The sequence below is a fragment of the Cavia porcellus genome, unplaced genomic scaffold (genome assembly GCF_034190915.1).
Source record: "Cavia porcellus strain 051 isolate PalLab524CR breed Dunkin Hartley unplaced genomic scaffold, mCavPor4.1 scaffold_20, whole genome shotgun sequence".
Lineage (NCBI taxonomy): Eukaryota > Metazoa > Chordata > Mammalia > Rodentia > Caviidae > Cavia > Cavia porcellus.
In genome coordinates this window covers 67,218,274-67,246,270 of record NW_026947503.1, presented here as the reverse complement: position 1 = coordinate 67,246,270, position 27,997 = coordinate 67,218,274, and the positions used below count along the sequence as shown (strand labels likewise).

Sequence of the window (27,997 nt, the reverse complement as noted above, 5' to 3'; positions counted from 1 at the left end):
GAGGATAGGCTGGGCTGCCTCGAGCTCCCTGCTCAAACTGTTCTCTCTCCATTTCCCACACCCTCGTGTTTCTGCTCCTTGTTTAAATAACAGGAGACCGACACATCCTGAATGATGAGCCCCAGAGATGGCTGTGGGCAGCGGCAAGTGGAAGCAAGTGTCCAGAAAGGCCACCCTACTGTGCGCTGTGGGCTGGAGCTCCTGACTTACTGGAGATCTATTTGGTTTAGCATGGGGGCCACTCCAGGTGGTGGCCAAAGTGGCTGAGGTTCCTTACGTACACTGTAGCCAATACTTAGATTTGTCTTTAAAAAATTCTAGTTTGATTTTACTTACTGTTTAGGAAACTTGAGGGTAGCTTTCTGCCCGCTCTGAAGCATGGGGCTACAGTAGTGGGCAAGTAGCTTTGGCTTTGGAGGAGGTTGGAGATTCCAACCCAGGTCCATGTGCTCTTTGGAGAGCCCTTTGGGGAGTGTTTCTTAATTTGGGAGCCATTCCAGAATGGGTGGGGTGGTACCACTGAGTGCACGGATCGTGATGCCTGAAAACTGGGCAATGAGCAAGCTCTGGGTTCGGCTCCCTTCCGCCTAAGGGTATGTGGAAAACATGCCCTGTGCTTTTGTTACCAAGTGGACTTGAGATGTGGGTTAGTGAGTATTTCAGTGCCGATTGACTTCCACTTCCTGTGGAGTCTGGCAGCTTAGTGAAACCCAGTCTTACAAAATAATTCTTCTTTCATCTCCTTTGAACAGTCCGGCCACTGTCTTGTATTGCCAATCCACAGAATTGGTTCCATCTCTGCAAAGTTCAGTACTGTTTAATTCTTCTCCTTCATATTTTTCCTATAAAACAAAATATGTTCCTGAAGCAAAATCAAGTTGAAGTTGTAGGTATACGTGTGTGTTTTTCTGTGTACCTGTGCATACCTATTCATACATGTGCACACATACATGGGAAAAGTATAGTAAAATATATTGAATGAGGTGGTATTTGTAAAACAATACCTGTAGATAATAAGAATTGTAAAGAGGTTTAACAAACTTTAAATTGGCCAAATAAATTATCCTAATTAGATTTTCCACATTTGATTAGAATTTTAGTCACAACTTACAGGAATAATGTCTTATTTTTAAACTCTGAGTTCAACTATGAATTTTGGCTTTAGGCTATGTAATTGTGCCTGTTGCCTGCCTTGGAAAGTACTATAATCTTTTGGTCATTACTCTGTGTAGGATACTTTGGTTAGTGCAGTTATTTCGTTCTCCTAGGAACCTTTTTAGAGTGGTGCTGTTAACATCTAAGTCCGTTTTCAGAGGGCCTTGCTGAAGCCTGCAGAGGTTAAGTAATGTGCTTGTCAAATGGTGGAACCAGGACCTGAGCCCGAATCTGCCCCACTCTGGCCTTGTGCATTGATCAGCTATGCTAAGCGTGCACCACACCATAACCCATTCCGCTCCCCTCCCAGAGTACTTGTGAGCGGTTCCTCCCCACTTGCTGGCTCCAGACATCCCCGGGGTCCCTGGCTCCTGCACTTCCCCATGCCGAGGACCAGGAGCTCTGGAATTTGAGCCCCAGTGAAGGACAGCCCTGATGTGGCCTCAGGAGGCACTGTGGCAGGCCTGCTGGGGGGAGCTGGGCACAGCGCCCTGCCAGCAGATCGCCCAGTAGAAGGGGACCCTGCCCTCATCTGTCTTGGCTTTATGTCACCTCAGCATCTCATATCCCATCTGACTCACTACAGGCTCCAGTCGAGCTTTGCTACACAATGCAGACTCAGAACCAGAAGGGGAATAGATTCCTCCTAGTGCAGTGCGTGTTTCTCTAAATCTGCCTGCAAATGATCATTGTTAACGGACAAATCCAAAACAGTGTCTGGATAAAACATAGAGATTCTTTCAACTGTGAAAACAGGTCAGTGATGGTAGAATTTCTTGTTCCTTCAAGTCAAGATAACAGTGTATTTAAAAAGTCAGTCTAAAGAGATCTTTCAGGGGAGGCATTTTAGAGCAAAATGATTATTTAACCAGCAAGTATTTTACTGGAATGTGTAACCATCGTATTTGCTAGCTAAAATCCTCATCTCTGCTCTGGATTTTCACCGATTGCAGCAACACCCCATTAATTCTTCAGTTCTATTACAGATGGGCCAATTTGGCTGTCCCATGAGGTATTTTAAAAATAAACAGGCAGAAGTGTGTTGCCTTATCCCTTTGGGTACCGTGTGGCTCATGCCTATTGTTTATGCAGTAACTTCTGCCCCTGTGTCTGTTTGTCACTTCCAAGTCACCATGACTCAAGCATTAGATATTCGCTCAGCCTCCCAGGGCCAAAGGTTTTGAGTTTTCTCTCCAAAGTTTCTGTAAAGAAGCTTTCTGCTAAGAGGATTTAACAAGAGTTCAGAAACTTACTAGTAATGGGTTGCAGGAGGTATAGCTGATAGGGAATGAGCTGAACATATTCAGAGTGTACATTTTGAACTAAAAACATCCCAACCTTCTCCCAAGTCCCATTGTTTTGCCTTTCCTGCAGCCCAGGTGGGGAAACCACTGCTGTGCATTCTGCACCTAGATTCATGTTTGTTTTCTAGGATCTCACGAAACTAGAATCATGTGCTGCCCATTCTTTCCTGGGAGGGGAAGTGGCACACCTGTGTCCCCGGTGACCAGGCTCTGCTCTGCCACCCTGGAGAGCTCCGCGCCTGCAGGTTTTCCTTCTAGGTGACCAAGTTGGTCCTTTCCAATTTCACACCTTCCAGTAGGGGCGTACTCAGAATTCACTGTGGCTTTAATTTGTATTTCCTTAATGTCTAGTGACACTGAGAATATTTTCATGAGCTGATTCAATATTTTTCAATGAAGTCTTAAAATATTTAAGCTACTTTTTAAAAAAGTAGTACTGTTTGTTTTCTTGGTGTTAAAATTTGAGAGCTGTTTAGACAGATATGACACTATCACTTGTCAGGTGTATATTTTTGCAAATGTTTCTTCACTAGAAAAATCATCTTGCTAACTCAGAAATTTTTGTTAAGCTTCAAGTGACAAAATTTGCTTCTTTTTTTTTCTTTTTGTAGGATTTCTTTTGTAGAATTTTTAAAAAATATAATGTCATGTTATTCCAAAATCATTTATTGAAAAGACTGTCTTCAGAGGGGCTGGGGATTTAGCTCAGCGGCATAAGCGCCTGCCTTGCAAGCAGGCAGTCGTGAGTTCGATCCCCGGTACCGATAAAAAGGAAAAAGACAAAAAAAAAAGACTGTCTTCAGTAACAGCATTATTCCTCTCTTAAAAATGAAGCTTCTCTTTATGTGTGGTTGGGTTTAAACATGGACTCCACTCTGTACCATTGGTTTTTATGCCCCTGTGTTGATTTTGTGTAGTTAATCCTTTACTTTTTAAAGTTCACAGTCATTTAGGCTATTCTAGGTTCTTTATGGCTCCACATAAACTTTAAATAAGTTTTTCCACCTTACAGGAAAGCCCATTGGGATTGCATTGGTTCAATACAGAGCTCTGCATTACACTCTTTAGTCCATGCACAAGGCACAGATCATTTCCAATTTACTTCAGCAGTGTTTTTTTTAATTTTTAGTGTCCAAGCCTTTCAGTGTCAGTTGTCACCATTATCTCTTAAGTATTTCATAGTGTTAATTCCATTAAAGATGGTAGTTTTGAATGTCTACTTGTTGATGATAATATAAAAATATAATTACTCTGTATATTTTATATTCTGCAACTTCATTACACACTATCATTGGTTTTGCATTGATTCTACAAGATTTTTTTGTAGATTCCATCAGGTTTTCTAAACCAGACCAAGTTACCCACAGGCAAAGACAATTTACCTTCATTCTTTTCAATCTTAGTATCTTTTATTTGTTTTTCTTATTGCTAGAAACTCGATTGTTGAAGTGATCAGAATGAGTATCCTTGTTTTGTTTGCCCTTTGAAAGGGGAAGCATTTACTCTGTCTTTATTAAGTATGATGTTAATAGGTTTTTCTACAGGTGTTTTTACCAAGTTGATAAAAATTCCCATCAATTCCTAGTTTGCTAACATTCAGGTCAGATTTAATCACAATAAAATTCCAATATATATTCAGATCATCTTTTTTTTCTTTTCTAGTCTGTTAATATTGTGAATTGGTGTTTCCAAATATTAAGTCACTTTGATACTCCTGTGGTAAATCTCCCTTGGCCATAAAGGATGATCCTGGGGTGTGGGTTTTAGCTCAAGGTTGGTTAGCTCATGTGCTTATCATGTGTAATACACTAGGTTGAATCTCAAGAACAGTACGAGAAAAGATACTAGTTTTGTTGTATATTGTTGGATTTGAATTAATAAAATTTGGTTTAGATTGTTGATCTGTAGTTTTCTTTAATTAGAATATCTTTGGTAACTTCATGAGATGCCTTAGAAAATATTTTTTTTTCAATGATCTGGAAATTGATGTGGTATTGGTACTATCTTTTTGTTGTTGTTGTTAGTGGTTGGCAGAATCCACCAGTAAATGGACTTAAAGTTTTCCTTATGAGAAAGTTTTTACCCACAAATTCAATTTCTTTAATAGATATAAGACTGTTGTGCTATCTTGTTCTTCTTCGGGCTTGGAGTTTTATCTTCCAAAGAATTTGCCTTCCCATGTAGATTGCAGATCTGTTGGCAGGAAGTGGTTAGTAGTGTCCACAGCGCGCCACGATGCTGTGAAGCCAGCCCACCTGACCATCAGTGTCCCCTCCCCTGCTGCCTCTCCAGTCACTGGAGCCTAGAATCTGCATGTGAGGAGGGATGGATGGATGGATGGCTTCTTACAGTTGCTTGGGGATGTTTACTGTCTGACCTGATTCATCAGGGAAATAACTTGGTCTCCTTCTCTTCCATGTTGTAGCTTTATTGACCATTAACTGGAGAGGACTTTAAAACTAGTCAAGGACTTTTAAATGAGACGTTTAAGCCCATGTCGCTATCATAGCTACTCAGAAGAAATTTTCTTCATGTGTGATAAAGTGCCTCCATTTGCTCCCTCTTACGCCTGGGCGGCAGGGCTGGGCTTGCAGGTCGAGTGAGGTCTTCCTGGCATAAAAGCAGCACAGGTACATGCAAGGCCAGCTGGTTCTGGGAGTCTTGATCCTGACTTATTGCTCAGATCTTCTGCAGCACTATGCTGAGGCAAGGAAAAAAGACCATGCATTAAAACACTCACAAAATCCAGCATCCATTTATGAACCCTCCAAGTGACATCAAAGAAATAGTGCCTGCAGTCATTACTTGGAAAACACTTCCAAATGGCCTCAATTTGTCCACAGTTGCAGTTCTGTGTACAGCACACTTTTTACTGGGTACAAAACCATCCTTTGGACAGATGTGATTTAGTGTAAATATAGCATAAAGCCCAATTACAGAAAATTGGCAAATAGTTAAGACATAAATGTGCCACAATCTTCAAAGGCATTTGATGTAGAGCCCAGGAGACTAGATGCAAAGTTTTTCTGAGCTTATAAAAACAATGTAGCATGAAATCTGTCAAATTGCAGTTTCTCACACACACACAGCCATGTCCACAGGTTTGGCATGGAAACATGTTTGAAGTCCAAGTAAGAAACTAATGAAGAAGGATGTTAAACATTGGCTGTGTTTTCTGTATGATGCAATGCAGCAGGAAGGGGAGGAACTGGAGGCCAGTGTAGCAAAATCTCATGTGTAAAAGGCAGCATTATACCCACGTAGGGGCACCCCCCAAGAAACAGGGAGTCTGACTGCAAGGATTCCCTGAAGACCACACCAGAGACACTTGTCAGACACTGAGGAAATTTCCTGAAGCGATGCACAAATGCTGCCTTCTGTGGACATCCAACTGTGTACACGTTTCTGACAGTGAACCTCGGCTTTGTTCACAAATACAAGTTGATTCTATTGCACCCTCCACAGTTCATTTTGGGGCCTTTAAACTGCACATAGCATTTTGGGTTGGGAAGAGACTTTGACATGCTCCACGAATGGAGTTCTCAAGCTACCTTGCGGCCCCGGAGTCTGAAGCAAGACCTTAATGCCTATTGGTGATAGTGGTTTGTCCTTGTGACCTATCCCTTACCCCTCATGCCAGGCATTCAAGGTTGATAGCTCGGCAGGCTGTTGGGTCGTGATGATGGGTACCATTTGGAAAGAGTCCTCATGAAGTTCCGTTTTCCCTGAGAGGGGACTTCCCCTATAGAGGATCACTGACTTGCCTTGAGGACTGTCCCCATTCTAGACTTGGAGAATTGCAAGATGATATTATTGATGGCTGCTGAAATCGAGCAACCCAGAACATGGCCTCCCACACTTTGCCTCAGCCATGAGACTGCCCATCACCTGCCACCCCACTTTCCTTTTAGCCCGGGAGGTATCTGTGAGTGCTCTGTACTCTGTGTCTTTGTTTGCTTAAGAAACAACACCCACCTCATGAGTGGGTAAGAGAGCTTGTGGGCCACCATGCTTTGCTGAGACCAATCCAAGACTGAGTGCTGACTGACCCTCTTCCTTTCTCTGACCGCTTTACCAAGATGAAAGAAGTCTCTCTCAGTGAACACCCTGACATTAATCGTGGCATACAGTGCAGTGGTTTCTGTGAGGCCTTCCTCGGGAAGAGGATCTTGTGTACTCTTGTTTGCAGGGCCATAAGTTCGGTGTTAAACCATGACCCTAACAACAATGACAGTGGGAATAGGGGGGGATTCTTGAGCACTGTTAGGTGCCATGCTGTTATTCTGTGAGCATGGTATCCCATGCTTCATCCCCCAAAATCAAGTATTAACCAAGCAGTGGAATTTGCAGTCCATTGACAATAAAGTTTCCAACTGGCCTGGCTTCTAGTTCTAGGTATTCTCTCCAATGTAGTCATGTCAGGAGTTTTGAACAAGTCAGAAGGAAGCAGGACAGGATGGGGACAGAAGTAGAGAAAGCAAGGCCACCAATGGCTGAGGTCCTCATCGGCTCAAGCACATCTGTGACTCAAGGGAGATCCATGACCTCCAGCAACATCCACTAATGTGCTTGGGATGAGCAGGGTTCGCTTACTGCACCCCGGAAGGTCCACAGGGTAAGTCCCAGGAACCAGCATCCTTGTGGCTCTGCGCTCTTAAACTGGGGGTGAGGTGAGGACATGTGCCTGACCAGGAGGAGCTCTGCTGCATCTCCTGGAAGTTTGTTACTGTGGCCCAGATTGGAGGGGCATTGCAAACTCTGTGTGAAGGGTTGTTTTTCTACTTGGCTTGGAAGAACAGAAGAGCAAAAGATGTCGCTCATGGGGACTCTAGATCAGTTTCTGACCCAATGCTGCGCCAGCGGTGAGCAGAGGGTCTTCTCAAAGGAAGCTGATGCAGAAAGGCACGCATGATCTTTGTGATGGAGCTTTGCTGAGACACTGCCTGTGGGAATTGAATTTTAGGGTAAACACCTGGGATATCGGCAATTCATGTGAGAACTGACTAGGAGCTTCCTGTGTAGCCAGCTTCAGTCCCCGGTGTATTTCCAGCCTAACGGTACATAAATCAATGAAATGGGGTGGGGAGGGGGGATAAGGAAAGCTAGAAAAACAGAAAGCAGAACTTTGGAAGGTTTCTGTGCCTTTACACTGCTCCCTTTTGTATGTGACAGTGTCATACACTGGGATGGTTTCTTGCTCAGTATTCTGAATCTGCAGCAGATTATCCTCATCCTGTGCCTTCTAACTCCTTACCAAGAAGCCTGAGACTGTTTGTGTGGCCTTCAGTCTGGGAGCCTCCTCCCCTAGGGTTGGATACTTCTACTGTGAAGCTGCCCCAGACCGTATGTGTGTGTGTGTGTGTGTGTGTGTTAGGTGCCTGGTGATTTTTCTGTGCAGTTTGTGATACAAGCTTCCTCGGAATTCCCATGTCTGCTTGAAGAATGACACCCTCGAAGGTCTTCCAAAGCAGCTGCAGCTCCGGCAGGCTTGACAGCTCTAACCATAGTCAGCCATTAGAGCTGTCTGCATTCTGTAATCAGCCATAACAGGTGGCCACAGCACAACCAGGAGAGGAAGTACAAAGGGCAAAAATTCCCAAAGAAAAAGGCGGAGGAGCCAAGGAAGTGGGGAGCTGCACACCTGTTCACATGGGGGCGCTGTGGCTGCATTGGCGGGGCACTCCCCAGCGTCCTCAGCCCCAGGTCACAGGGTGTCACACAGGGCAGAAAGGACTGCCTCCAGTGGACAATTCACTGTCAGAGTGAGCAGTTCAGCCTGGTCACCCTAGAATTGGTGGCTCAGGATAGCAGGGAGACTGGCCAGCGCCTTGCAGGTATATCTGGGGCTCCCTCATCTGAAGCACACAGAAAACTTGAAGGACAGGAAGGGGTCATTTAGAGGAGTGGTGGCATAGGCTGGGTCAGGACTTGCCTTCAGCATGGGGTGGTCCTGCTCCTTCCCCCATAGCTACCAGCTACTCGTCACTCATTGCAGGCACAGGAAGGGTGGGTCACTGTCAGTGACAGTGGCCACCAAGACAATGAGGTCGAGTCTTAGCTTGGGAATCCCCATAGGGACCCTGGTCCTGGGGTCTATCACCGAGTGCTGCTCCAGGGTGGCTCCCATGCAGCATGAAAGATGGCATGCACAGTGCCAGCCCTCCCTGTGGTACAGCCAGGCCACGTATCCCCAGCCTTCTCTCCCTGAGCCTGGCTTCTTCCCACCTTCACTGGTAGGTCCTCAAACCCTCAGATTCGTGGGCACTCTGCCACCCATGTGGCGTCCCTTCCATTCAGTTCAAAGATGTGTGCCATTTCCATTAAACATGAGATTATTAAAAATGTTTTCTTTGGAGGATATTTGTCCCAAAAGATTGTAACCATCTTAAGTCAGTTGGACAGAACCTGTTTCTTGGCTTCAAAGCAGATTTAGTGCCCGCCTTAGCCTTTTATCATGCTAGGCACACCTGCCCATTTCTGCTCCCTGACGCTCAATTGCAGAATGCACCTCCCTCTGAGAGCCCCCACCCCATCACAAAAGGCTCTGGGCTCTTGAGAAGAAAGGGCCAGATTAAAAGTGTCAGTATCTCGTTTCACACCCCTAGAATGATTACTCTCAAGAGTACATAGCAAACCGGTTGGCAGTCCTCCCAGGAAGGAAAATTAGAACTCTTGTGTGATCCAGCAGTTTCACTCCAGGTTAAACACCTGAAAGAATTGAAAGCAAGACCCCGAAGGGTGTTACACACCTGTGCCCGTCACAGTGTTGTTCACAAGAGTGAAATATGGAAGTCCCTATCGTTTATCGAGTGAATAAACAAAGTGTACACAAAGGAATAGGATCCCAACCTCAACTGGGGTGGAATTCTGGCACATGCTGTCTCACAAGCTTGAGGACACCATGCCAAGTGAGATGAGCCAGCCCCAAAGACAAACACTATAGGACTCCAGTGCCTAGGAGAAAAATTCAGACAGAGAAGCAGACTGGTTTCCAGGCACTGGCGAGAGGAGAGAACAGCATGGTGCAGTGAGCCCAGAGCTTCAGTTTTGCAGGCTGAAGAAGTTCGGGATGTCGTCTGCACAGGATTAGCAGAGTTCGCCCACTGACCTGTGTATGAAGGGGCCAATTTTATATCCTGTGTGTTTCCCCAGTCAGGTTGTGTTCCAAGTGTGACACTGGTCTCAGGGTTACGTGTTCTCCTGCACATGGCAGGTCCCTCTGTTACCAGACACCGAGCAGGTATGAACCTGAAGCATGTGGCCACTTTAAAAATCTGCCACTGTGGGACATGGTAACCGACACCCTGCCAAGTCACGATGGCTAGGGGAGGTCAGATGTTGCGAGTGCTGCAGAGAGAGAAGAAGAAGCAGAGAAGGGCCTACAGGGCAGAGGCCTCTGCCAGGAGCCCGCTGAGCCAGAGGCAGCTGCAGGTGCACTTGGGCCTGGGAGGAAGGACGCTTGGCCTGACCGTGAGAGCGCATGCTTCTGCCCGGCCAGTACCTCTTTCTCCGCAGGGCAGGGAGTGCATTTCATACAACTGAAGGGAAGTATGGCCGCAGCTGAAAAGGACCATCCAGTTGCCTCCTGTTTCTTCCTAATAGATTTGGAATCTCTTGCTGTTTCTTAATTATAAACCTGATGTGTTTGTCAGCTTTTCATTGTGGGCTATAATTATGAAGAAAAAGGAATTATTTACACAGGGAGTCAAGGGCATGGCTCAGTGAGGGCCTTGGGGAGGATGTCGGGAGTGCATGGAGGGAGGGAAGGGTCACCCCCCCACAGAGATGACAGGGCCCCATGGCCCAACCAGGAGCTCATAGCCGAGGATCCCAGTGGGCCCTGCCTTTCAGGTCCCCACTCCCAGGGTCACCACAGGCAACTCAGAGCCAACCACATCCCACCCATGCCACCCGGATTCTTGGCTGTCCACATCTGCTGGTGGCCATTCAGAGGGTAAAGTTCAAAGTGCAGCTGGAGAACAAAAGGAAGTGTCCGCGCTCCATGGCCTGGGGTGTGCCTAAAGGAACAAAAGTGTGCTTCTGTCCACTGACTCTCTGCTTCCTGTCCAAGCTGAAATCCCTAAGGCTGTGGGTTCCAGGCTCCAATCATCCCAGAGAGTCTCCCCAGAAATTCTCAAAGCTTCTGTATGTCTGCAGCCCGGATTGCGCCTTCTACCTCCTTTTTAAAACTGTGACTTGCAAAGTTAAGTCTTAGGTGTTGGTTTCCATTCCATTGCATTCCATCTGGTTCATGCCTGAATTCAGAGTCGGGCAGAATGACTCCAGGACAGATGTGGACGGCAGCCTGCAGGCAGATGTCACCATGTCAGTGACATCCAAAGCAAAATAGAGGGTTAGGATGATGGCACAGGAAAAGGCCGGGGATCAGTTTCAGGCTGCTGGTGTACATTAAAGAATAAAAGAACCAATGTGAAAGTAATTTCATAAATTAGCATGAGGATTTAGAAGATGGACGGTGCGTGGGAGAACTGCACATTCCTTGGGCTGCAGCCCATGTCCTGGGAGCTCAGGGTGGAGGGAACGCATGGATGGAGAGAAAAGAGGGGGCAGTTAGGATGGGAGGCTGCAGTCCTGAGATACCAGTGTCGGAAGCCCTTCCTGGCCTCACAGGTTGATGACTTTCAAAGGTAGACTAAACGCATTTTGTGTACTGAGATGGACAGGAGTGTGTCATGGTTTCCACCTGCAATGTCCCTCTGAGGTCTTCTGTGTTTGAAGGGGACTGGATCATGCAGCCCTGCGCTCATCAGTTGGGGTCAGAGGCTGCAGTGCTGAAATACCAGGCGGTCTGCAGTCTGCCTGTCTGCTCCTGGGATCCGCACGGCTCAGGATGGGGCAGAGGTATCCAGCACATGCACCCCTTGTCCTTCAGTTTGCAACCCCAGAAAAATCACAGCGGGCAGGAAAGTGCTGGCTAAGGCCTGGAAGACCAAGGTGGCTGGCTGTGACAGTGACACTCAGCTTCTGCGAGCTCACATTCACCTATGTGGGACAGGAAAGTGACACCTGGTGTGACACAGCAGCCACACTCCCTCCGTGGGGACCTGGGCTCATGCCCCCGGCCAGGGCAGTGCAGGAGGAAAAGGGGAATGGGGAGAGCCAGACCTGAGCTTCCTGGCGCTAAATGAAGTGACAGTCCGGGGTGGACTGGAGAAAAGAGGCAGGAAGTGGTCTTCTGTGGACAGGAACGTGGGCCACAGAGAACAGCACAGCAAGGCAGACCATGCCCCAAAGGCCCATCTGTCTCCCCTGGGGACTGATCATCCTCAGCCTCCCTTGGGGAAGCACTGGTCTTGGCGAGGCCTTTAGCATTTAGGGTAAGATTATCTGGAAAACCATCCATAGGGCTGAGGATTTAGCTCAGTGGCTTAAGTGCCCTCCTGGCAAGTGCAAGGTCCTGAGTTTGACCCTGGTACCAAAAACAAAAAATGGAAAACCATCCTTCTTTGTCCAGATGTCACGTCATGTGCTGATGCTGTTAGATTTCCCCAGCAAGCATCAGCCAGAGCGATGAGTCACTTAGCACCCGCGCACGTGTTCTCAACAGAGCGAGGCAGCCTGGGCTCCGAAGGGGACAAGGGCTACAGAGCTGGGAGATGCCGCATCATTCAGACTCCAGTGAGTGCTAAGCAGGGGCACCGTGCCACGGCCTCAGATCCCACTGCAGGAGATTTAAGACGATCGCCTCTAAACGTGCTTGTGACTGATTCATCAAACACACAGATGCCTCATTGCTGTGCTGCACTCGTGGGAATAATAACCAATAAAAGAGTTGGGACATGTGCAGAAATATGAATACACCTAGTTGTTTTTCCAAATACTTTTTGATGTGTGTTGCTGGAGTCCACAAATGGGGAACTACAAGGATGGAGAACCAACTGCTTTTGTGCTCAGTCAGTGGGAAGCCAGGCTGGGACCCCACAGAGGCACGCAGGCGTGTGGTCCCCGCAGGGCAGCATGGAGCACCAACCAGAGGGGCGTCGTAGCCAAAGTCTCTGGCCTTGCCATTCCATCTAATGCAGTCCAGTGCAGCCCCACAGCCTGGCGACAGCTCACCTGTTCAGGTTTCCCTCCCCTCCCCCAACCTAACCTTCCTGGACTGGCTGCACAGGGTGCTGCACTCACCCTCCCGACCCCTCTCCAAGTGTCCACATGCAGGGAGAGCAGGGACACATGGCCAGCCCGTGGCATTGCTGTCCCGGGGAGTTCCCAGGACAGGTGCTGTGGGGTGCTCTTCTTTGTCTCACCCGTGTCTTCATGCAATTCTGGAGAAGAGAGGGCTTAGGAAATTGTAGTCTCTATTGCAGAGAATCATGGGATTGCGCTGCAAAGATGGGTGTGAGACCTCCAGTTTCCTACCTCATCTATTAATCCTTTCTGCGCTATCTCAGGTTTTTAAGGGGAGAACCTTAGATCTTAAAGGCTTTTACCGTCTCCATTAGGGAACAGTCTTTGTGAGAGACAGCGGCCCGGACTGTGTGGCCTCTGCTCATTTCTGTGAGATCTCACACCTGTGCCACCCAACAGCAGTCACTCCGTGTGTGTGTGTGTGTGTGTGTGTGTGTGTGTGTGTGTGTGTGTGAATGTGTATAGTCCGTGGGGATAAATTAGGAGCCCTCTGGGAAGGTGTGAAGGGTGGAGGTGAGGTGCAGTCCCTCCCAGGAGTCCTAGGTCAGTTTACAAACAGCTGTGGAAAGTCACTATTAAATCTCTGATGGAGCAAAGCAGGTCCTTGTAAACCGCAGCTGGATGAGGTCATTCCTAGCTGAGGAGTCAGTGTGAGGATTTGGAACCTGCAACAACCAGCCTCTTTCTTAGAAGAACCTAAAAGCCTGTGCAGCTCATCCAATTTTAAATCTAGAGCTTCATTCTGTATCTCACAAGAAATTATATTTCAATATAAGACTGTAAAAACCATGTTCAGAAAATTCACTATTAAAGAATTTTTTGCCATTTTGTTTTGCTTAAAGTAACACTTTATGTATTTATATATTACTGTATATTTTAGTGAGATTTAGTGTGATATTTCAGTACTTTTTTCTTTCAGATGCTGACTACAAAAAAATATTCTTGGGTTTAAAAAAACAGAAAACAAAGATTCTAAAAAGGGAGGGGGCCTGGGGGTTTAGCTCAGTGGCATAAGTGCCTGCCTGGCAAGCGCGAGGTCGTGAGTTTGATCCCCGGTATCAAAAATATTCTAAAAAAAATCTTCTTGGGTTTAAGAAAAAAATTCTTATAGTAAAAACAAGTTCTAGTGTGTTGTTTTTTCTAATACAATTGAAAGTTAAATTTCTCTTTAGCTTACTTTGAAATCTGTGTTGTATCACTGTGTTTATTCTGTGATAGAAAATAGTTCTAACATTGCAGGATTATAACACCCATCCTTGTCATAACTGAATGTAGACTATGATATAAAAACTAAAGGAAGTTCAATTTATATAAAATGCAAACAATATAACAGTATGGAATGCATCTAGCACATAAAAGTTTTATTCATTTAATAGCATTTTGTCTGAGAAAAACTGTACATCAAAATGAATTTCTAAATAAATCATATTTTGTACATTTCCCCACTATACAATCAAAAGCATTCTGATTTATAGTGGGAAACAGCAGTAAAAAATAAACTATTTCAAAATCTGACAAGCTTCATAAAGCCATCTTTCAAGGTAAATGATTAATTACAAAGCTTTGAAAAAAATCAAATGAAACTTGATGAATCTTACAGCAATTCTGCTAATAATATTTGACTTTCACAGCTGAACTGTGGAACTGTGTCCACTTTCAGTATTTTCCCTGTAAAGTCAACACTAGCTAAATAGCTGATGCCAAGTCCAGCCACAAGCAAAATATTTGCTCATTTAGTTGGACTTGGTAACATGTTACCACATACTTGGCCTTTCAGTAATGCAGGGTTTTAACAGGGCTAAATGGCAATCAGAATGTAAATTTGTAAAAGATGTGCAGGAATTTAGGTGTAGCTGGGTTTTTGAGCCATTGTGAAGATCATCACTCTAATGTAGGCATCGCTGTTACACACTGTGCATGCCTGTTTCTAGAGTGTGCAGGTTGCACGTGTGTTACACAGGTCTGCGTGCAGTTCATCCCGATGCACTTGTGGAGTGCACTTGTGGGCAAGGGTGGAGACAGATGGCTTAGTGGTTTTCTTTGTTTCTGAACAGGTTGTTTGGTATCAAGTCAGTGATCCAAACCGACTGCTCCAATACATGGAAGATCATTGTCAACCCAGACCTGTCCTGGTACCACCACGCCAACCCGATCCTGCTGCTGGTCATGTACTACACACTGGCCACGCTGATCCGCATCTGGCTCCAGGAGCCCCTAGTAAGAGTCCAGGGTGCCCGTGGTGGTCTTGTCTGCTGTGACCTGGCCCCTCAGGGACTGCCCATTGCTCCAGCTCCCTGCTGACCAGGTCTCAGCCCAGCACTGCTGCAGCGTCTGGTCACAGAGCCCCGTGCTGCCTATTGTTGGTGGACAGAAAATGGTCAGGGTGGCTGGCTTCTCGCGTGAGCGCCCCTTGGTGCTGCCGCAAATCCTGGGCAGGGAAGAGAGCAGAGGGTTCATTTTTTCCTGAGCATTTACTAACTATGGGTAACACACGAGGCTGCTTACAAACTTTACTACACTCCCTCGGAAGAGCCAGTTCCCTTTCCGCCTCACCTTTCCAACAGGTGAGGGAAATGAGGACTTACAGAGCTGGTTTTCCTGAAATCACAAACTTCCTGACCCCGCGGCCTCTTTTACCCCATGGTATTCACGGGCTTCTCCAGCCTGAGGGTGCTGCAGCCCCCACCTTGATGCCTGCAGCCCACACGGCAGGAGGGCCCTGCAAAGGGCCACTCAAAGGGAGAGTGGAGACTGTGGCCACCCTCTCCTGGTCCGCTGGTCATCCCAAGACAGGAATTCTGCTCAGGCAGTTGGGTCAGTGCTGCCTCCTTGCCACCTGCAGAGGGCGCCACTCAGGGCAGAAGCAGTACAGGGCTGGGCTGAGCCAAGGCCTGCAGTCCGGTCCATCTTCCCTTGTCCTCGCTCACGTCTAGGCCTGGAACTGTTTCTCTCTTTTCTCTCTCCTGTCCTCACATCCTCTCTCCTGTCCTCACATCCTCAGATCACGCTCTAGCATGCTCTAGCCACACACTCCGTCAGTCAGTCCAAGATCAGAACTTGCCCCCGCAGCCGGGGCCCACACTTCCTCAGGGAAATCAGACCCAGAGGAGTCAATGGCGCTGATTCCACTGTGACTGTGAGTGGGCGAGGCGCACGTCTCAGGGCAACCCTGGCAGAGGCACCATCTGTCCACCTTTCCTAAACCTGTGTGCCCCTGCCCCATCTTGGGGTTCTGTGTGAGGGCAGCACCGTGCACAGGAGTGTTAGCAGCATCCTCAGAGGGCATCTTCGTTTTGAGCCCGAGGGTACAGATATAGTCACAACTGTTCTGTAAGGTCAGGAGGAATCCAGCCATCTCTTGCCACATTTCTCCAGCTCCCTTAGGAACTCCCTTTAAAATAGCATGATGTTTGCATCCTTCACAAACACATGAAGTATGACTAAAAAATGAACGTTTATAGTGAACATTTCCATTTCTAATAAGTGCTGCAGTGAAAGACACATTGCCATGAACCCTCAGAATTCTCCCCCGTTCTTTGAACACTTTCATCCTGTCGTCTTTGCCACTTTCTACAGCCACTCTGAAGTCCTCTTTCCGAGTGTCTGTAGATGCCCTGTCCTGGCTGCCTTCCTTTTCCTGACCATTTGGAGTTTAGAGAAGAGCCGACAGCCACGCGACCCCACACGTGCTGGAGGAGGTGGGTGAGGCCTTCAGGCAGGTGCTTAGGGCGCGTGTTCACCATCTGTTGGATGGTGGTCAACAGCTACGTTTGGTGTACTTATTTTTAATCACACTTTGCAAAAACTCACAAAAAAAGACTTCCAGAACTGCTCCAGGAAGTAGCAAGAACAATAGGATGAGTGCGTTCCGAGAGACGGATTATGAGGGAGATTAATGGCAGGTTAATAACTTTTTACCAAAATAAATTTTTAAAAATTTAAACATTCGCCATATATCGTGTCAATCACAGCACACAGGAATATATAGACATCCATAAACGATGTGCATAAGACAGTAAATGCATGATGGGACTATTTCGTAATGATCCCCTCACCATTACAGGAGCACAGTTCGCTGCAGCTGTTATGAGGCTCTGCCTGTGGTTTTCCTGTGGGCTCCAAAAGTCTCTCTCACAAGGAGGTGGCTCAGCAAAAGCGCTACTCCCCACCGAACTCTGCCGTATTCTGTGGTCCCAGCCTTGGACTGTCGGGGCAGAGAGGCAGAGATGGGGCAGAACCCCCGGGCAGAGGCAGCACCGCAGGTTGCAGCAGCAGTGTCCACACCTCAAGGGTTCACATCAGTGGGCAAGGGCAGAGGACTTGCTTGGTGAGGGAGCATCAGGAAATGGAACACTGACCGAATCGCACTTTCAAGGAACCTGGCACATTTCATGAAAACTGTCAGGCTCTCCCTGTGGGCAGGGAAGCAACAGTCCCCCATACACAGAGCAGCAACTTTCAGGAGTCCAGTGTCCTCTCAATGCTCCTGGCTTGCAGTGGGGTCCCTTCCTGACAAACCCTTGGGCTGAGAACACCCACAAGTCAGAATTCACTTAGAATGTCGACGTGGCTCGGCTTGGACTGCTCTGACTGGCCTCGGACCCCTCGGGTTAGACTCCATAGTGCAAAGCCTGTTACACAAGTGCTAGGTGTCTCTACTGTCCTGTGTGGGTCTGCACTGCAGGTCCCCAGCAGAGAGGGGAGATGGCGCTTGTCATCACCACCAGGTCAGTGGGCAGGAAGTGGCCTGGCTGCTGAAGGCACGACCCGATCATCAGGTAGCCGTAACTTGGGACACCTGTACAAGGCCCCACCTGGCTGCCCCCTGGGAGTGAGGAGACGCTTGTGCAGACCTTTAGCTCTTGCACACAGAGCCTGGGGTGTAGCACGTTGAGAAACTGGGGCTGTTTTGTGTGAGGGCACCCAGGGGTGGTCTGGGCACCATGGGGACCGGGACTTTTCACATCCTCGTCTGTACTGAGTTCAGGGCAGCGTTGGCACTTGGCTTTGTGTGCCTCGTTCATGTCCCATGTGGAGTACACGTTAGCTCTGAAAAAACAGTCAGTGGGGCAAATGCAGCCCTGCTTGCCCAGGCTGCTCTGGGACACAGAGCTGTGGCTGTGACTCTGTGTTCTAGGTGCCAGATGAGCCAGCCAAGGAGGAGGACCATGCCCTGGGTGACAGCCCCAAGCAGCACTACTCAGCAGAGCGGCGGCGGAGCCTGTGGTACGCAGCCCACTACCCCACTGATGAGAGGAAAGTAAGTCACGGGACAGGCATGCTTTGGGTCTGCTCTGCTGTGCGTGTGTTCACCCTGCATATGGGCCCAGGAAGTCTGGGTTGGTGCAGGGTGCTCCTGGGTTGCAGAGAGGTTGGGCGCTCTAGCAGAGGAGCCCAGCACTTCCCAAGGGGGCAGAACGCTCTGGGAGACAGCGCTTTGTGTCCACCCTTTCTGCTGACATCTCTTAGTCCTAAGAGGGATGCTCTAATTTCTTTGGTAAAAGTACAGAAAACCTCTAAAATGCACAATAAATGGAATGGATAGTGTCACTGTTCTCTGTTGAGTGGCCAGCACATGTGGGCACACTGTATAATTCACAAGGCCTGGATCCTTTGCCCTTTTGGGCTCCACTCTGTCATAGTTGTGCCCTTAGCCCGGTTGTGTAGTGGTGACAAACGCTCCTCTATCCTTGGCCGGTCCCCCAGGCTCCCTCAAGCTTGCATGTCGAGGAGCAAACCCTCTTGCAGGGATTGTGGCTGGGGACAGCACTGGTGCCAAGAGAGTGTAATGACCTAAAAGTCTCCATCACCCAGAGGTGTGGCCAGATAGAAGCAGGACACTGTGCAGTTCTCGTGTCTGCACCAATGCTGGCAGGGGCAGCATGCTTTTCAAATGAGTGTCACAGGGCCTAAGCGGACAGTGCTCCCAAGTCCACAGCAGTCCTGGGTGTTCTGGATTCAGACTCCAGAATACCCAAGATATATTTGCTGTGTTAATAATTATTTGAGGACAGCCAAAACTTTTGGCACTACTGTAGTTTAAAAGCATGATCCTATAATAATTATTTTGTTGTGAGCAATATGCAAATCTTAAAATAATTTCAAAAATCAGTAAAAATTGATGTTTTTTGCTTGTTTATTCATTTTACTAAGAAACTTTTCTTGAAAAAAAAAACTTCCAGAATTCGCAGATTTCTCTAAGAGTTCTAGCAGCATAAAACCAAGTGTTTTATTCTGTTAAAACAGGACACCTAAAAAAGATAGTAAATTCTGTAACTGAGTGGTTTATGGTTGCATATTTGCTGTCATTAAAAGTAAATAAACATCAGACTCAGGAAGTGGCCACAGTAAACAGCATCTCACAGCTCAATGATTTGTTGCTTTATGTTTTGCATGGCAGCGATAATGTACTAGGCTTCCTCCAGCTAGAGAGAGTGGGGCTGTGTGGATGGGACTTCATAGATGCATAGAAGCATTGGGACGCTTCCAGCTCACCTCTTAACGTGCTGTCCTGCATTGCTTTTTGCAGCTTTTATCCATGACCCAAGATGACTACAAACCATCTGACGTTAGTATATCCTTAGAACTATCATTTATGCTTGCATAAGTGACTTAAAAGTTAAAAGTGGGATGTTACAAGAGTTCCTCTGAGTCTATTTAGGAATATATAAAATCGCTATAAGCTTTTTGGTTATTTTCTAGCAAAAATTATATCGGGCTTATTGCTGTTAAAAACCCAAGACTCATGCTGTGACCTTGCACATAACTAGGTGAGGCACATTTAAACTTTGGAAAGCCTTGTCCATCTGTGGGGCTGTTGTTTAAGCCATGGCTGTGCTGATCACTGCATCATTTAGATGAGAAGCCTCACACACTCATGAACACACATGTGCATGCATTTATGTGTTTAGCTCAACAGCAGTGGGCCAGAGAGACAGAAAGGAGCCCACGTGTGCAGACTGGCAGGGCTTGTATCCCGGGAGAGCATCTAAGCTGAGACCCGCACCCTCTGCAGAGCTGCATGCAGTGTGGGCAAGACTGGGGGAAGGGGCGAAAGATCTGCAGGGCCTCATTGCATGGTTTGCCACAGATGAAACAGGACCAGGTATGTGTGGTGCTGCAGCCACTCTGTGCAGACAGGGTTTAGAGATTGTTGCACACTTTCACCTTGCAGGAGAGTTGGCATGTCGGCAGAATCAGCTTTCCATCAGTTGCTGGCTGTGGGGTGGCACAGGGCACAGGGCAGAAAGAGGCACTCACAATGGGATTCCAAGCTGACCTCAGCAGTTCTTTCCTGCTCCACCGCAGGGCCTGCTGGTGACGGTGAACGGCAACCCTGTGGACTACCATACCATCCACCCAAGCCTGCCACTGGAGAACGGCCCGGCCAAGCCTGACCTGTACTCCACGCCCTGCTACCGCTGGGAGCCCTCGGAAGAGTCAGCAGGTGAGGAGCCCAGCACTGGGGCCACAGTGGTGAGTGTGGCCTACTGGCTGTTTCTTTTGCTATTCGCTCAGATTACTTGTCACTTTTCAACAGACACCGAGCCCTCGTGCTGGACGTGTCTAAGCACTGGCTCTAACTAAGCCTGTTACCCTTCATCTTCCATTCTTGAACTTAGAACAAAATATTTGAACCAGCCGATGCAGTGCACACCTGTAATCCCAGCACTTGGGAGGCTAGAGCAGGAGGGTCACTGCAAGTTTGAGTCCAGCCTGGGATATACAGTGAGTCCAAATCCAGGCTGGACTGCATAACAAGACCCTGACTCAAAAACAAAATAAAACAAGTTCCAAACATGTAAACTTGTGATAGCATGAAACCCACATGGACACACATATATATATATAGATTTAAGTCTCTGTATGTTGATCTCCTGTTGATATGACAGTGATCATCACTGCTTTTCTGGATAATCCATGACTGTTGTAGGAATGAGTCTTTTTTGGTCCATTGTGGGGCCAGGCTCAGTGATGAGGTCCTTGCCCAGGCTGGGCAATGCCCTGAGTTCAATCCCCAGAACCACGGATGAGGTCAAAACTTGCATTCTGTCTCTCCATTTATGGTGTTGAAGGAAAGCTATTCCGGTGATGGGGTGGTGGCCCAAGGCTGAAGTCTTACCCGCACACTTGTTTTCAGTCTGCACATCATTCTTTTTTAAAAAAAAATTCTAATTAGCAGCCAATATCTTGAAGGCTGCAGCCCTGACCTAGAAACAGAAATTTCTGGAATGGCTTGAAGAACGTGGACATCAGCAGCATAGGTCTGCGGCTGTGCTGGACACTGGTCGATTTATAAGCTGGTGTCGCAGCTTATGAAAAGGAAATGAGTTGAATATTGAGGAAAAGGAAGTCAGAATGCATGCAGGGAGCCCCAGAGCAGCTTGAGAGAAGGCAGATCTGCCCACATCTGCATTTGAGATGTATTACGCATCCTCTGAGACCTTTCTGCAAAACCCCTGCCTGGCCTGGCCTAGTGTTCTGTTCTTCCTGCTTCTTCCCAGTACTTCCTGCGATTGCCCCTTGACAGTCCTGCTACCTGCTACCTGTCAGGTCATCCGGTGCTTGCAGTGAGGTTGGATCAAAGTCAGCTGGCCCTGCACGTGTGTGTGCGCACACACACACACACACACACACACACACACACACACACGCCAACTCCAGCCGCTTCCATGAGCTCCCGCCACCCACTTGCTCACCTAGGTGGCAGAGCTTCAAGTCCGAGCTGCCCTTCAGAGTAGCAGCCCAGAACCACAGGGGCACCACAGGGGCACTGGACAGGATCTAGTACCATGGGTGCTCTGGACCCAGCCAAGACACCCTTCTCTTTATGCCGCTTGTGTGAGAGCACATGGATTTTTGCCAACTGCCAAGGCAACACAAGCACACTCATATACCATACACTGAACTTTCAAAAGTAAAATAAAACCTGGAAAGTTGTTCTGAAATGGACTCCATACACTCAGAAACACTGTGCACAGGGCTGAAGTGTGCTGCTGGGTGCCTGGTTCCCTGACACCCTTGCCTGTGGGATGATGCCAGAGGGAAGGCCACAGCCCTGCCCTGTGGCGGGTCCCCCAAATGCTTGTGGATTAGCAGTTGTCACTGGCTTTTTCTGTGGCTTATTCTTCCTTCTCAGCGTGCTACAGCTCCTGCCATGATGCTTCCTGTGCAGCCCAGTTAACTTGAACAAGAAAATCAGGAGACTGTTCTACCTGCTGACTTACAAGTTGTGTTATGTCACATGCACATTGCTCAGTCAGGAACTTGGGTGTGACCAGATGGGTCCCTCATGAGATGGCATCAGACCCACCCCTAGCCCCACCCCATAGCCCTTGCCATCTTGCTGGAAGCTGGCGGATGGAGACCTCAGTTCCTAATACCTGGGTAGCTCCATGGGCAGTCACACACTGCAGCTGGCCTGTCTCAGGAATAGCTGGTGTCCGTGGCAAAGCCACTATCTTTTACAACAGAGCTAGGAGTGGTTCTCCATCTCACCTGTTTCAGAATGGCCTTGGGGCATGAAGCCCATCACATCCAGGGCCTGAGTGCCAGGAGGCCAAGCTTCCAGGGCTCTCCTAGGGCTTTCTGTCCTCTCCTGTAGTTTTCCTCCTGCACTTTCCCAGGGACAGGTACTGTCTCAGTTATTTTTCTCTCATTTCTGAGACAAAATACCCTCACCCAAAGTTAAAGAAGGAAAGGTTTATTTAGCTCACAGTTTGTGGAGGTTTCATTCCATAATCAATTTGTTCCAGGGCAGGATGGCACAATGCAGGGGGCAACAATTGATGGTGGTGGAAAACAGAAAAAGCAACAAGAGCAAAAAGAGAAGAGCAAGACAAAGACTCTGTCCCTTACATTGTATGTAGGCCACAGCCACTTGGATGTAGCACCCATAATCCCAGCACTGGACCATGAGTCTTTCATAGACTCTAGAATCCTGGCCCCATGACTGAATGAGGCTTTGGGGGGACATCCAAGCACAAACATAACAGGTACCATGCACCTGACCACCGGGACTTGCTGATTCCATTTCAATTTTGGCAATTTTATTAAGTAGAAATAATAATAATAATAATGCCTGAAGTCTGAACTAAAAGACTATGTCCAAACCAGCCTGAGTTGCATCCACAGATGTCGCCTGTCTGTGTGGTAGTTACACAAAGTCTCTGTCCATCTAGAAAAGAAAGAGGATGAGGAGGGTGAGAAGGAAGAATTTGAAGAGGAGAGGAGCCAGGACGACAGGAGAAGTGTCCGGGTGCACGCCATGGTGTCTGTGTTCCACTTCATCATGAAGCAGAGCTACATCTGCGCCCTCATTGCCATGATGGTAGGTACCAACCAGGCTCCCAGGCCATGGCTGCCATGCCCAGGGAGCCTGGCTCAGTCTGGTGTGGGGATCCTCGTGTTCCCACAGCCTGGGAGACCGCGTGGGCTGTGCCAGTTTTTCACGGACATTTGTGCTCACTGCAGAGTCACGTCCTCCCCGGCTCTGCCTGCCCTCTTTTAAATATGAATGTGTGTTCCTCAGCTTTGCTTATCAGCCCAACTGTCCCCTATTTTGCCAACTAATGAGGACACACTGGATGACTTTCCTGGAAGGTTCTGATGGAATTCGAGGTTGGCACACCATGATTTTACTTCTTATGGGAGGCGAGTGGGACCAGTATTTTGTCTGAGGGGTGAGACTTGTGAGCTCCCAGTCCTGCCTGCTGTGACAACCCCATCTCTACCATCACGGCTTCAGAAAAGCAAATAAAAAAGCTCTAATCTTTCTCCACTCTAAAAATTTCTCAAGAAAACTGACATAATTTCAAGAAATCTAAAACTCCTATTTAAAACACAGTTCTTCCAAATTCTTTGTCAGTGGTGAGATCCTATGGACACCTCTGATGATAAAAATGGAAAGACTTTATAACTCCCGAGAAATAAATCCCTAAGCCAGCTGCGCCCGCTCCGTGGTTGTCTACTTCTGGGCTGAAGCAGCTCCCTAAGCAGACCTGCTTTGACAGAGGGCAGCAGAAGCCCACGCGCCTCAGAATTCAAGGCGCTCCATGGAGAGTACTGGTTCCATTCTTCAAGTGGAGTCCACTCCATATGCTTCGTTTAATTTCCAATAATTAATTTCCCAAAGAGCCATGAATCTGCTTGTTAAATGCTAATCACTTTCTGTAACAAAGGCAATGTGCGGTTCCAGGGGTGCCCTTCATATTTTTCCTCTCTCGTATTGGTAAGTTTAGTCTTTTCCCTAATGAAACAGAACTAGAGCAAAAACAGCTTTGAGATGTGTTTTGGTACTTAGTAGAAAAAAAATCAGCAGTGAAAATTCAGTGCCCCTCGCTGGATGTACCCTTCCTGGTACGCTGTCCTGGCCGGGCCGCAGCATTGAGGACTCAGCAGCGCTGCCGGTCAGTGCCTACCCACAGGCTCGCTCCTGTCTCACAGCAGAAGCTGAGGAACCAGGAGGCAGGAGCCAGGTCTGCGCGGACGCTTTGTGTGTCTATGCAGAAATCGGAAGCGGGAGGGTGCTGACCTCTCCGACAGCCCAGCCACCAAGCTCCCCCAGTTGCGTCATGTAGACTCTGCACATGCCCCACAGCTGGCTGTGCAGAGCCCTTACAAAGCCAGGGCGCTTTTCAGCAGCCTCCCTCACCTCCATCCGTGAGCAGTAAGGGAGAGAAACCTGTTGGGGTTCTGAAAGCCTTACCACCAGTCCTGCACCACCCGCAATGGCAAGGTTATGTTTGCTTTTCACACCACGATAAGTGCGCTGAATACATCCTTTAATACAAACCCACTAAACTTGTGACAGATATTACCTAACCTTTGATACACACTATTTCTTTTTTTTTTTTTTTTGGACTAATTTTGGTTTTGTTTTGAAACAGTTAGTAGCTCAGGCTGGGCTTGAACTCACTGTGCAGTCGAGGCTGGCCTCAAACTTGTGGCTCTCCTGCCTCAGCCTCCTGAATGCTAGGATCACAAGTGTGCACCATCATGCCTGGTTTGATGCACACTATAAGGAATAATATTTTCATGAAAATAATTCAGAGGACTTCAGTTGCCATTTACTGTCTTCATTTTCAGAAAAGCAGTTTTAATTTCTAGCTTATAAGTTTTTTTTAAACCAGCACTTTCAAATAACTCATCACATAGAAAGCTGGTGGTGTTCCGGGACTGAAGTACAAACTGCTGAGAAGAGACATTCGTTTGTTCTCTGCTGCTTCCTTCACCTTCATTGCTGTCCAGCTTCCCAGAAGCAAACAAACCAGGAACACATTTTGGACTTTAGAGCTGTCTTGGTAATTCATAATGAATGCAAGAAGGTGCTTGATTTCAGTCAGCTCCAAAAAACCCTAGAAAATATTCATAAATCTCTTTTCATACACAAAAAATGGCGTCAAAGGGGACAGAAACGTGTAGCAGGTTTGCTGACGTTAACAGCATGCATGGCCCTGACTTGCAGGTTGGCTGCCAGCTGCCAGCTGCCATTGGGGTGTTGTTTCTGGTTCTTTGATGGTTTAATGGGAATGAAAACGTGCCATTTGTCTTCAGGATGGCTGGGCCTTTGGTCCTCACCCTGACTGGACAGAGGCCAGCCTTGCCTGTGTGGACAGCCCTCGCTGGGGTGGGATGTGTGAGCACCTAACACATGACTCTCACGTGAGCTTTCTCATTTCCATTGTGGCTCTTCTGCCTGGCTGTATGCTTAACCTTGTGATTCTCCGTGTTTTATTATTGCTCAGCTCAGCTATGGCTCACACTCACAAATCGCTCATAAATAACCCCTGACTGTTGGGGACAGGAAATAAAGAGTTCCTTACCGTTGACTTGAAGACTGCAAAGTAGGGTGACAGTGAAGCCTGGGCCTTTGGTTGTGTCCCTGGGAAGTGGAAGGCATGCCCTCCGCAGCAGCACCCCTTCCCTTCTTCTCCCATCCTCTGCCACAGGCCTGGGGCACTCAGTCTCCCCTACCCCTGGAACTCGTCCTCCTTCTCCCTTGCAAGAAACTTGGACTGTACCGGGGGAGGCTGTGCCACCCTAACCCTGACGCTTTCTCTGTCCTCCTTCCCCTGAGGCCTGGAGCATCACCTACCACAGCTGGCTGACCTTCGTGCTCCTCATCTGGTCCTGCACGCTCTGGATGATCCGCAACCGGCGGAAGTACGCCATGATCAGCTCACCCTTCATGGTCGTCTACGCAAATCTGCTGCTGGTGCTGCAGTATATATGGAGCTTTGAGCTTCCGGAAATTAAGAAGGTCCCAGGGTTCCTAGAGAAGAAAGAGCCAGGAGAGCTTGCCTCGAAGGTGAGTAAATAGAAGGCAACAGAACAAAACCGTAGTCATTGTCGTAGTGGCATCGAGCAAAACCTTACAATAGGAAACCCCAGATAGTCAGTGCTTTGCAGAAAATGAACACACATGAGACCGAGAACTTCGTCATTTAAACCTGACGTTGCATTTGTAGGCTTTACTTAAAAATGGTAATGTTTCCTACTTGAGGGAAAATGAGAGTCTAAGTTATTTTTAGTGTAAATTGTAGTGGGGTAGCATGCAGATGTGGTAATAGGAGCCAGAAGTAAGGTAGGAAAATGCAGGGTAGCATCCAGCAAGGGGCTAAAAGACAAACTCTTCATAGGCGTCACTGTGTAAAGAGCCCCATTGGCTCATTGCTGTCATAGACTGTCCTTTACTCTCAGCAGCAGACTGTCCCCAGGATGGTTCTGAAAGTGTTTTAGCTGCAACATTAAGTTCTTTTTTTTTTTTTTTTTGGTGCCGGGGATTGAACTCATGATCTCGCGCTTGCCAGGCAGGCGCTTAAGCCACTGAGCTAAATTCCCAGCCCCTAACATTAAGTTCTGACCCTTGCTTTTGGTTCTTCTTCGTCTGCTGATCCACTTTCATCTGTCATTAGGACAGTCACGGTCTCTTCATGGCCTGTGATCTCTCGTGGGCCACCTTGGTCATGTCCATTCATTAGATGAGGTGACCAGATTTACTCCCCATTCTGTAACAAAGTGGCTGGCTCCAAACACATCGCCTGTATACCAGGGATTCCAAGCCGCAAAGGCAATGCAGGGTGTTTACTGAATGAGCCTGGACACTGTTTCCCCACCAGACAGAGAGAAGAATCAGTATCTTAGAAGGAGGAGTCCACCTTTCCTGGAGCAGCCACGGAGAGAGTGTCAGACACCAGTCTCGAAGGTGGCAGGTGGGGTGGGAGGAGACCGGTCCTTCTAACAGGTCTTTTACTAAAGGGCTTCGCGCTCAAAGGCAGTGTAATCCTAACAGGGGAACACCCATGGCAGGGATGCTGTGTGTTGTTCATGGACTGTGGAGATTTCATTCATAATTTATTCCTTCATCTATTCATTCACCTGTCCCAAACACCATGCCTTATTCACCTCAACTTTTTCTCCAAACTACTCTGTCGAAAATCCCACATTGTGTGCTCATTCACAATCTTCTTTATCTGACACTGTTCCCCCCTCACCTTCCATCATTTCCCCTTAAACACAGATACAAACTCACATACACAACGGGTGAGTTAGTCACTCTCTACAGCAGAAATCCAGAGTTTTAGATTCCAGCTTTTCCCTGTCGATTGTGTAAATCCATTCCAGCCTGAGGCAGTATCGAAGAGTCGTGGAAAAGGCAGCAGGCTAAGTTGTAGATACTCCCTGCTAACCTAAAAATAGCAGTGCTCTGGGGAGGAAATATTACTACTCATTTTAAAAACCAGATTCTAGGAAGCCAGGCCCTGTGTCTGTTTTAATGCACCCAGAAGCCCAAAAGTGCTGCCAAGTGCTGTCCTCAATGACAGCGACACAGCTCCCTCAAGTCTCTGATGCAGTGGTGATGTTTGTGAAAACAGATGGCTCAGATTGTCCCAGGGGCATTGGCAGAGTCAGTAGGGTGGGAGTGAGTCTGGCGGTGGTCCTCACAGGTGTGTGCATTTTGCAGCAAATTCTTGGGTCCCGGCTCCACCAAATTCTCATTCGTGGCTCCACCAAATTGTGTCACCTGCCACTGTCAAAGCCGAGCTTTAGCTCGTCCTCCCTGGGAAAGATGCTCCACTGGCCCTAGCTCCTCCTGACCTCTCTGCTCATGCATCAGATTCTCACAACTCACAGAATTTTCATGCCAGATTTTCACATGTGCATGCATGGTCCTTGATTTCTTTAGGCTTGGGCATATTTACCAGCACCTGGTGGGGTGAAAGAAGATGATAAGTAGATATTTGGGGATAGTTACGTAGGCAGTTACCCAACAGGAAAATGACCTATTTGCTTTCTTAAATTGTTTTCATTTCTTCAGCAAATATTTATTAAAAGCCTGCTATGAATCCGGGTGAGATGCCATCTCTCATCTGCTGGGCAGCTGTACA

General features: G+C 47.7%; 1 protein-coding gene across 4 annotated transcripts in view; it reads left to right on the top strand.

Annotated features, from left to right (window-relative positions):
• The window catches only part of Piezo2 (piezo type mechanosensitive ion channel component 2), a 286,025-nt gene that overhangs the window by 176,314 nt on the left and 81,714 nt on the right, over positions 1-27,997 (top strand). For all 4 annotated transcript variants that reach the window (XM_023562692.2, XM_063231990.1, XM_063231989.1 and 1 more), the window contains exons 8-13: positions 14,663-14,825; positions 17,746-17,868; positions 19,138-19,176; positions 19,917-20,055; positions 22,790-22,938; positions 25,687-25,917. In XM_023562692.2, coding sequence (XP_023418460.1) covers positions 14,663-14,825; positions 17,746-17,868; positions 19,138-19,176; positions 19,917-20,055; positions 22,790-22,938; positions 25,687-25,917 — 844 coding nt within the window. The remainder of the gene's footprint in view (positions 1-14,662; positions 14,826-17,745; positions 17,869-19,137; positions 19,177-19,916; positions 20,056-22,789; positions 22,939-25,686; positions 25,918-27,997) is intronic.